Source organism: Triticum aestivum, chromosome 6B (assembly GCF_018294505.1).
Source record: "Triticum aestivum cultivar Chinese Spring chromosome 6B, IWGSC CS RefSeq v2.1, whole genome shotgun sequence".
Lineage (NCBI taxonomy): Eukaryota > Viridiplantae > Streptophyta > Magnoliopsida > Poales > Poaceae > Triticum > Triticum aestivum.
In genome coordinates, this window is record NC_057810.1 from 78,888,246 (window position 1) to 78,899,275 (window position 11,030).

The 11,030-nt window shown below is 45.8% G+C and overlaps 1 protein-coding gene across 1 annotated transcript; it reads right to left on the bottom strand.

Moving 5' to 3' along the window:
- Nucleotides 1-5,264: 5,264 nt before the first annotated feature.
- LOC123138858 (GDSL esterase/lipase At4g16230-like) lies at nt 5,265-5,846 on the bottom strand. Its single transcript, XM_044558713.1, has 2 exons — nt 5,695-5,846; nt 5,265-5,488 (listed from the first exon to the last, which is right to left on the bottom strand). Exons 1-2 carry the CDS (start codon nt 5,768-5,770, stop codon nt 5,265-5,267), a joined length of 300 nt encoding a protein of 99 aa, XP_044414648.1. The 5' UTR covers nt 5,771-5,846.
- Nucleotides 5,847-11,030: the final 5,184 nt, after the last annotated feature.

An 11,030-nucleotide genomic window follows, 5' to 3' on the forward strand; every position in this document is an offset into this window, starting at 1 on the left:
CATCTTCTTCCTGACCACTTCTGCAAATGATAGAGATCCTGGGCCTAATCCTTCATTAGTGATGCGAAAGAATAGGGATAGGATCAAAAGGAGAACAATGACTGGCAAGGAAGCAAACAACCACCAAGAATGACTTTGATATGAAGAGATCCTTGTGAATCCAGGCAAGCTTGCTAGCCCTAGTGGGAGGTGGACGTTTTTGTGAACTAGATGATACCCCGCGCGTTGCTGCGGGATGGCTTGATGATTTTTTGGAGAAAAGTCGATATCCAAATTGATGCAACAAAACTATACAGAAAATGCACGAACAATATCAAATATCAACAATTGACGCAAATACATGCACTCCAGTATGATATATTTGAAGTCTTGTACCACTAAAAGAATCTAGAAGTGTGAGAATGTTGCCTATAATAGGTGGCGATCAAGGCAGCGATTATGTATACTATACATGGCATGGAGGGAACTGAAGCATGTATCTTCATTGTGCCATAGCTTGATGGTGCCCTACATGGTGTAAAATTTGTAGCATTGTTAGGAGGGTATTAAGTGGATATTATAGTGAGTTTGATCATTGTAAGTAACTTGTTCAATTGTTAGATTTATGTAAAGCATAATACCTTGAAAGATATTATTTTCCTTGTGGCAGTACTCTGATGTCCTGAAATGTTAGCAATAGCTCTAAGTAGTCTTCCCTTAAAACAACATTGAAGCACTATGGTAAGATATCTCTATGTAAAGTGACATCTTTCAGGTTATTTTACTTCCTTTTTTGCGGGTAGGTTTTTAATTCAAATAGAGTATGTATCATGTAAACACTTTTGGGGCTAACATATTTTTTTAGAAATAGGGTGGCAATTGATAGAAGAGGCTCGCTAAATCTTAAACCCATGGAACTATAGTGGTTACCTATTTATAAGAACACAATAAAAGACTGAGGTAATTTTGGTGATTTAGCAAAAATATATTTAAAAGAGACTGACGTAATTTTGCTGATTTACAGATAAAATATTTAAAAGATGTGTCCTTAGCTCCCATGCATGAGAATAAGAAGCAAACGCCATGGCCATCATCATGGAAAAAATTGTTAAAAAAATCTAGTATATGATCTTCAAGGTTTCATCATTAGAACAAACTGATGTAGAAAACCATCATGAACTGGCAGCTACTGTATTGGAGACGTTTCTCAGCAAGATCAAATTTATTTTGTGCTGCTCATGTTAAATAGTGGGAATAGAAGGTAATGTCGAATCAGAATATGTATTTTAATTTTATTCAATAAATGTAGGGAGGAATGGGAAGATTTACATGGCAGGACATTCATTTATTGATTTTCTATCAATCATGGTGACTTGTACGTATTCATTGTTGTGGGTACTTGGTTGGTAGTAGAGGAATTATTAGATAAATATATGGTACACCACAGGGTATTGAAGTTTATTATACGATTGGAATTCGCCACTAGCATCTTCAGTAAAATCGGTTTTTTCCCTCTGTACCGGAGTTCATGTGAAAGAAAATTTTCTGTTGGACTATAATTTAGTCAAGGTATTAATTAAGTATGTAGATTTATGAGCAGTACTTCTTTCCAATTCTATTCTGTATCATCAGAAGAAGCTACACTAACTGGTGTTGTATTGTCTTGTGAAATCCCTATGCTAAGGATAGTTGGACTATAAAGTAGTGTTCATTAGAAATATTTGCGGTATTAATTGAAAAGAACTGCAACTTTAAATTAAAGTATGACAACAAAACCTCTCAATAATTGTGTGGCTGGAACCTAGAACAGACAACATGTCCTTGCTTTGCGAATTGAGATGCCTCAAGATATTTCGTTGTTTAAGTTAGTATTTATGCAGGCTGGAGATGGGATTCGTAATATGAACATTGACTCTCTCTACTAAAGGAAAGCAAGGAATAAATGATCAATGCGTCAATTGCATGGCAGTAATCTAAAAGCAAAGAAGCAACATGGTTCATGAAGATTGGAAAATGGAGGAATCAGGGAGAACCTCATGCAGAGAGGTGATTGAAACAGGATGAAGGCGGCTTCGAGGGCGCAAATTTGACCCAGCCTCGGAAGTTTCCTACCTCTGCCTGATGATTGCAAAAGCATCGGTAGAAAAAATATGGCATGGATATAATTCCCATTCAGCACCATGTAATATGTTCAGGCTGGAAAAAAATTGGAACAACAACTTGTTAACTTATTGGATGACTAAAAATAATGTATTGGTCAAAATAAAGAGATGATAAAGCATGTTTCTCTAGTTATCAGTTTACTTGACACAGTTCTACAAACTCAATCAACAAAACAATTTTCAGTTTTCTAGATTTAAGAACCGGACCTGTAGGCACAATGAGGAGGGGACATGACGTAATCACACAAGCCAAGATTGCAACGGTGGCGGCCAAGAGGAGGTTGCTGAACCATTCTCGTAGGACAACAGGGTCGGCGAGTGTGGTGAACGCGTCCAAACATGACGCCAGCATCCCCACGAAACCAATCATCTGCTTGGCGTCCCGCCGGTTCACTTATGTACCTACATGGCTACATGCACAGACGCCGTAATAAGAGCACAGATCCAGCCGACGTCAGACGCCGCTGTAGGGCGGGTGAGGCATGGGAAGTAGTGTACCTGATGGACTTGGTAATCTGATGGGGAACGCGAGGACAAAGGCGTGGAGCGGGCAGTCCCAAACACGTCCGGATAGGTGAAGCGGGCGCTGCCGTGGGCGGTGGCTGTGCGCCGGAGGCAGCACCTCTCACCAACAGCCGGCTGGTTCTTGAAAGTTCTAGCCTCCGCCTCCTCTTCGAGACCTGTACCATTAGGTGACACGCGTGGAACATCAGGTGACAGGCGTGGAGTGGTATCTAACTAATCTTCAGGAACTAAACCTGAATGCCTCGTGAATCCTCTCATGCAGATGAGGAACTTGTTGTATGGAGCGCAACTCCATCTACTCCTCCATTTATTCCCTCGAGAGGAAGAAAAGGCACCGGCGTATATGGAAGATGGAGAGATTGATGGAAAATCAATCGGCGGGGTGTTAATTAGTGAGATGATAAATGTGGGCGTCCGTTATTGGGCTGAAAAGCCAGCGTGCAAAATGCATCGGTCACAAATATTTTCCCGACTCAATGGTACGTGTGCAGAATGAAAGCCATGTTGGATTTCCAGTACACCGTGCGAACGTAGCACAAAGCGAGCGACCTGCAGCGACAACATTTAGTGGTGACGTGTCTTCACCATAGGTGAGCTAAATCAAGAGAATTGCTGATGTGGCTAGGCGATGATGTGGACGTGCTGCATGTTGAGAGAATTGATAGTACTGGGGATCAACTATTTAAGAATGTAAGATGAGGGGGAAGGTGGCGGCAAAAGGGGGAGGGGAGAACCCACAAGTGTCCAATTATATCCTCCACCACCTCTAGGTCATCCAAGAATGCGCCTGATGAGAATCCTCTTCCTTTGGACTGTTGGGGAATGTAGTAAAAAAATGGTGTACGATCAACCAGGAACACTATGAAGATGCAATACAAGTTTGGATTGGATCCTTAACAACTCTGAGTTCCGTCGAAAGAGGAAGAGTTGGTCTAAATCATACTTGAAGTCCCTCGAACCGTCAATGAATGATCCCTCGAACATATGACCGAAAGCATGACCTCTCCATGGATAGCAAGCGTATAGTCTTCACAATCAGACAACACTTCGCCGTTTAGAGTTAGTCAGCGCCGAAGAGTTAAAGGGAGGAGATTAGAACTACATCGGGATTATAATTATGAGGATTAAAGGATCTAGGTCTAGCTCTAATTAGGTCAACTAGGATCACCTAGAACTAGAACTAGAGAAGTAGAGGAGGCTTCAAAATCCTTGTGTTCAAAAGTGTCAAAACTCTCTAGTATATATAGGTTGGAGAGGGGAGAGATTTAACGTTAAGGGGTCCGTAATCAGCCTGTGTTTGTCCGTGTGTTTAGCATTTTCGTATAATAAAGGAGTGCAGTCTTTTGTAGCTGGAGCTCCACGGTACCCTATATCTTGGCCGTTCAGTATGGCATCCACTGCATAGGGATATGTGCATAGTGTTAAAAAACTGTAGTGGTGTCAGTGCAATTAGTGCTTGATTCTCATGCTTGTGACCGGCCCTGCCTCTCTCCGTCCTACACTACACCCATGTGAAATTCTGACAACACCCTCTCTCATGCACAAAGATTCTTTACATGCAAATGAAATCTGCATGCATAGTCTCTCGCTCACCTCCAGAGCAAAGACTTTTCTCTTGACAAATCGTGTCTCTCGTTTACGTAAAAAAAGTCACTAACACAAACGCTATCTCTCTTTTAGAAAAGTGTTCTTTCTCACAGTATTTTATTTTCAAAGTTCTCTCTCACCGTCACAACGTTGTCTCTCCTCAATCCATTTTTTTTCTTGTGGAATGCCCGCACAGCTTCTCTCAATTACTCAAAAACTTACTACATTTTTTTCTCTAGGATTTGTCTCTTTATTTAAGTCTGCCGGGTCAACTGCAGAATGATGCACCGTTCCATCTTTTTTTAATCGCTGGCAAACAGGGCAAAGCAACCAGCTGTGGCAGGCTAGTGCCAGAGACCTAGCATACGACAAACAGACCAGCCACTCCAGCAGGTGCTCGTGCTTTGTATTACTGTTTACGTAGACAGGACAGCTCCTCCTAATTGATAAAACAGCGAACAGATGCATGGCCTGAACTGCACATATCACAAGGCAAACTGAGGGTTCAGATAGAAGGTGTTGTGGAGCTCGAGCTATGAAAGAACTTTGCGATAACAAAGATAGCAAAAGGAACCAGGGTTTTGGGTTGGGGCTGTTACAACCATGCTGATATTCAACGAATCACAATTGTTAGGGGTTTGGTCCACCAAATCAATGGCCCGGTGTTTTATTTTTCATGAAATTGATTGCACATTTTTCATTTTACTTGTTGAGCGCCGTCTACTTATATACTCCCTCAGCTCAAAAATTGAAGAGATTTTGGATAATTTAGATGGTCTCCAGTACTCAGGTCAGTGTGCACGAGAATCGATCGATGACTGACTATTGTGTGTCTGCCCCCCAATTTGGACAATCGGCGCCAGTTGTAAAACTTTCGCCGCCACGGAAGGCAAAGACCAAGATTTTGACTTGGATCGGCCCCAAAAACACAAAACCACGTTTGAGGCTCTCTCATGTCGTGGAATATTGATACAAAAATGCACTGATATTTCCCATGCTGCGACGCTACGGCTACGTCTCGGCCAGTTCCCTGAAGGTGATCGGGCCGACGAACCGTGCCGGCCCGTCGTAGAACGCTCGGCCGGCGAGCCTGGAGGTGGCCTGGGTAGGGTGCAGGAAGTCCCAGAAGAGGAACTTGCCACGGTCGCTGCAGTAGCCGGCGCTGGGGGTGCACCCTCCGTCGGCGTTGAACCTGCCGCCACGTCCAGAGCACGCGCTCTTCAACTCCGTCAATCCTGCACGCAGCACAGCGAGCCACGTTAATTCTTCGTGCAAGCATGAGCGATGTACGAATTACGATGTACTCCCTCCGTTCCAAAATAGATGACTCAACTTTATACTAACATTGTACTAAAGTTAATATAAAGTTGAGTTATCTATTTTAGAACGGAGGGAGTATCTGATATCAGCTTGATATTAGAATGCTGCGATTTATTTTTACCTGCAGACTGCGGGTCTTGGACGATGCGGGAGACGAGCTCGTAGGTGCTGCCAATGGCGTACTCCATGCCCTGCATCTCGCGGACGAGGCCGGCGAACAGGTCCCGGATCCCATCGTTGAGGCTCTTCGCTAGCCGGTTCAGCGGCTCGACGCACTCCCCGGACGGGTTCCGGCTCCTCCAGTACGGGCAGCACCCGAGGGGCGCCACGTCGATCACCGCGAACTTCCTCGCCCCAAGGTTGTACAGCGTCTGCACAGCCATGCAGTTGATTTGATTCAGAGTTGAACATAACACAGTGAGTTTGGCTGAGTTGAAGCCTGATGGAACTGATCATCACTGGTCAGGTCTCTTACTATGACATGGCTATCGTATGTCGAGACCACGGCTTCCCTGAACTGCTGGAGTGCGGTGGAGTCCGGCGATGTGTCTTGCGAGAAGAAGTCGATGTTGTCGTTCGAGCCCGCGCTGATGAGGAAGATGGACTTGGAGAGGAAGGCCGATGCTCCGAAGGCACCCAATCTGGCTGACAGCATCTGGTCTTTGAGATCCGAGAAGTATTCGATCTGCTTCGTCATGTTGATCGTGTCTCCCTGGTAATGTGATCATCATCTGGTTGTCAAATGTTGCCGGCACTGGCTGAGGGTGTCAATTGTAGTACTTGCTGATTTTTAATGCAGCAAGTGGAAAAGGCCAGATTTTAAATTGTGTGGTGCATGACACTAAAGAGAGATGGAGTATAGGAGAAAGTTGTTGCTTTGACTGAACAATTGAAGAATTTTCTCAACTTTAGGTAGTAACGAATCATCTACTCCACCTAAATTCTTCCGGTGAACATTAAAATATAGAACAAAATTTCAAATGTACTTGGGGTTAGTAATCAATTCAATCGAATTTATGTCTGGACAAAAAGTAATGAATTGACGACATGTTTCTACTAAACAATAGGTCAATAGCTATATCTGGTAAAATGGAAAAACAGAATCAGAAATGTTACAGCAGATGTGGCTTGGACGTACCGTGGAGTCAAGAACACCGGAGCATCCAGAGGCAAAGCTGGCTCCTCTCATGGAGGCAGAAGCGGCCACCGGCTTCTTCGTCCTCGTGTTGCCCAATGCTTCGTCGCTGCCGACGACGAGAGAGAGGTATGGCGGCGGGCTCCCGCTGAAGCCCATGTGGACAGCTGCAAAGCTCACCACTGATCAGACAGACAGCCGAGCCGCCATTGATTCAAAAGAGTGTGATCAGTTGGCTTGCTCACCCAAGAAGTCGGCGCCAATGAAACCGTTGCTGAACCTGCCCGTCGGCTCACCGCCGGGGAAGTCGACGCCATTGTGAGGGAAGTCAGCTCTGGCACTGGTCCCCGGCAGGTAGTTGTTGTTCCCGACATCGGCAGTGCAGTCGCCGAACACAAAGATCTCCGGAACCACCCGAGGTACGGTGCTGCTCACCACGGCCACAAACAACAACAGGATCACCGCAGCCACGAACAACAACTGGTGTGCCATTGAAGCTCGTCCCAGCGCGGCAATGGCTAATTCCGGTCACCTGACAAAGAAACAACTTCCGATACTTTGCTAGCAAGTCTAGCCAATTTTTTCTGATGGAAGAATGAAATGAACCCTGGCAGCATCTTTGCTGATGTTACAATGTGACAAGTTACAAAGGCAACCACTGCCAATCAGCAGAGCATTTCCTCCATAAAGTTTTTGCTGAGCATTTGGTCTACTGTTTCACAATACATTGTTTTCTCATCAGCAAAAACTCAGCATGTGCTCAGCAAAAGATTGTTCATAATACATTGTTTTCTCATCAGCATGTGCTCAGCATTTCCTCCATAATGTATTGTTCATAATACATTGTTTTTGCTGAGCATTTGTGCTGATGAACAATACAACGAAATTTTGCCAACTGTTTCACAATACATTGTTTTCTCATCAGCACAAATTTTGGTGCTGATGTAAATTTCAGGGGACAGTATCCCTGTAATGACAGATGCAAAGATGATTCGGACATCACCCCTTTAACGAAGACAAGCAAGCATGTTTGCTTCTTTGGTAGACACCATGTGATTACCAACTGAGTCATATTAGGCCTTCTTCCTAGTGATTCTGTAGCCAGATGGAAATCATGTCGGTCAAACAATTGATGCAAAATGTGGAAAAGAATTGCAGTGATAATTGACATATATGGAACTTGTCTAGAAAAACGTGTAGATCATCATGGTGCATGTTAACTTGCTGTTTAACAACACTAACATAATGGGTTATTCAGATCTAGACCAATTTCGAAATTTTAATATGAGGACTTACCGGAATTGTTATATGTTGGTTCTGGCCTGATTTAAACTTGCTTTGATGTGATGTTCTTGTATGCATCTTCTCTTTCCATGAGGAGCATTATATAGCCTTGTCATGCATCATACCTGGTTGAGCGTCATGTTTATGTGTTGTGTGTTTACCGTGTTGTTTGCTTCTTTCCGGTTGTGCTTCTTCTCGATAGTTCCTATTTAATTGTGATCATGAGGATTCGTTCGACTATGCTTGGTTCGTCTACGCATGTTCATCTTCTTCATGGACTCGTTCTTCTTCCTAGCAGGATTTCAATCAAGGCGGCCGTCACATTGGATCTGATTACTATCATTGCTATGCTAGTTGTCTCGATGCTATCACTATGTCGCGCTTCCTACCACTTGTTTACCAAGCCTCCCATTATGCCATGAAACAGTGTCTAACCTTTTCCACCATCCCAGCAAACCGTTGTTTGCCTATGTTACTGTTTTGTGTAGCCCCTCTTATAGTGTTGCTAGTTGCAGGTGTAGTTGCAGGTTCTTCCAAGTTGGGAGATGGATATCATGGGATATCACAATATCTCTTATTTAATTAATACACATATATACTTGATAAAGGGTGGAAGGATCGGCCTTTTGCCTGGTGATGATGCCATAGACCTAGGGTAGGGTCATAGACTTGACCTATATACGCCCTACAGAAGGTCAGAACCCTAGAGTCAAGGACATCCAAGATATAGCAAGGGGTACCGACAGAAGCCATCGAGTGCAATCCACTCAACCAATCACCTCACTCGGGTACCCCCAAATTCACTCGACCAAGATGAAGCCATTCGACCAGACAAGAAACCACTCGCAGTATGGAAGACCTAGAGTCACTCAGGATGGCAATGGTCGGGAGTTCACTCCGTAGTCTTAAAGATCATTAAATACACTTTATAGCTGGCGCTACCAGTAACGCCCTGTCTTAATGTACATTGATCCCCTGTAACGGAGGTGGGCTGGGGTCCTGACGCACTCTATATAAGACACCCCCTTTGTAACGCCCCGAATCCGATGTGCCAGGTGTCTTCCAGTTATTCATCGTTGTTGCCATGTCATTTGCTTGCGTGTTGTTTTTTGCCATGTCATCATCTGCATTTCATCTGCATGTTTTCCAAAACTTGCATCCGTTCGGGTTCCCCCAGTTCTCTCCGCATGTACCCGTCGCCCCTCAGACCTTGTTTCGTGAGTGAGAGAAAAACATTCTCAGAATGGGCCGAGATTTGCCGAGTGGCCTTGGTATATCACCGGTAGACCGCCCGTCAAATTTCGTTCTATTTGGAGGTCGTTTGATGCCCCAACGGTTAACCAGTTAACCGAAAGCCCCTCTCTCTTTGCATACCAACACCCCTTCACACAGCCCACCTAGCCCATCTAACTCCCCTCCATGCTCTGCGTCGTTCGATCACGATCGTGTGGGCGAAAACCGCATCTCATTTGGCTATCCTAGCTCCCAGAATCTATATAAAGCCCCTCTCCCCCGAAATTTTGGGCAAACCCTAGCAATGTTCCTCCTCCCGCAGCTGGACGTGTCCACCCCGCCGTCGGACGCATCCACCATCGCCTCCACGTCGCCCGGGCCAATCTGGTGCCTCCACGTCTGCCCCGCCGCATCCTGGATCAACCCCGCACCGCCAAGTGTCGCGTCGTCGTCCTCCCCGCGCTCTCCTCTGTCGCGGCCCGCGGGAGCCGACAGCCGGCCCACTCCGGATCGCATCTGGGCCCTGCCGGCCGGCCCGTCGCCGCCAGCCGCCCGAGTGCCCGGATCCCGCCTCCCGCTTCCCCAGCCCCGCCGCCAAGCGCCACCCGTCGGCGACCATGGCCGCCGGCCACCCTGACGCCCAGGTCGACGCGCTCGACCTCCCTCCTTGCTCTCCTTCTCCCTCACGCGCTCTCCCTCTCCCCTTCGTAGATCTGCACCGCCCATTGAGGCCACCGTCGCCACTGTCGGAGCTCGCCCGAGACATGGACGCCGTCGGACCCGCCTCTGTTTGCCGTGCCACCGACGGATCCGAGGTGCCCGGCCGTTGATCCGCCCATTTTCCCTCGCTCCGCCCTTCGCTGCAGTTCTGCCCCACGCTCGCCGGAGAACCGCGCCGCCGTCCCGCGCTGTCGACCTCGCCCCACGTCTGGAGGACGACACCCTCGCCCCCCCTAGGCCTCCTCCTGTCGCATGGACCTCATGGGCCACGGCCTCGGCCCACTGCATGGCCCAGCTCGTCGGCCTGCTGCCTCTCCTTCCTCTCTGGGCCGAAGCCCATGGTGAGCAACCCCCCTATCCCTCTCCTGTGCATAGTATTGCTACGTTGCGCCCGTTCATTTTTTCTTACGAAAACTGCTAAGTCCTGAAATTGCTACATCATGTGTGCATCTTTGACCTACTATAACTTCATGCATAGTGCTCCGTTTTGCGTGTATAATATATCAAAATGTTCATTGTGAGATAGTCGTCATTTCATTACATTGTGGCATGCTTGTTTGAGTCCATTCTGATTCCCTAATCATTGACGCAAAAGTGCTATAAAATGTTTACTGCTGTTACTTATCACATTATGATGTTTTGTCATTTTTGTTGCATTTGATGTGTGCATCATATGAGCATGAGATCTACATGTGTTTTGAACTATGACATGCCATCTTTACAAGGGTGCTAATATTGCATTTTTTATGATCTATGTGGTGGCTAGCACAAAGCATGCAAACTAGGCTTCGTGATGTTGCTGATTTCAGTGTTGTCAAGTCCTTGTTCTGCTATTATTTTGATGCCATGTAAACTTGATGCTACAGTGATATCCATGCTTGTTTTGGGATACTTCAGTAAGGATTTTCTAAACATATGGTTATGATCTATTCATCCATGTCCCACTTTGCAATTATGTAGTGATCTAGCATGTTTTGTTCTTGCTCTAGTTTTGCTATAAAATGTTCCTGGCAGAATGTTAACATGTTAATCCATACTGCCATGGTTGTTGCTAGTGATACATGCATCCTATGAACTTGCTCTTG

Bases quoted from the DNA above. Each gene is read 5' to 3' on its own strand.
- LOC123138858 (XM_044558713.1), bottom strand. From the start codon at position 5,770: ATGCAGGGCATGGAGTACGCCATTGGCAGCACCTACGAGCTCGTCTCC. The intron at 5,489-5,694 runs GTAAAAATAAAT...TGCTGCGTGCAG, and splicing joins CCAAGACCCGCAGTCTGCAG to GATTGACGGAGTTGAAGAGC.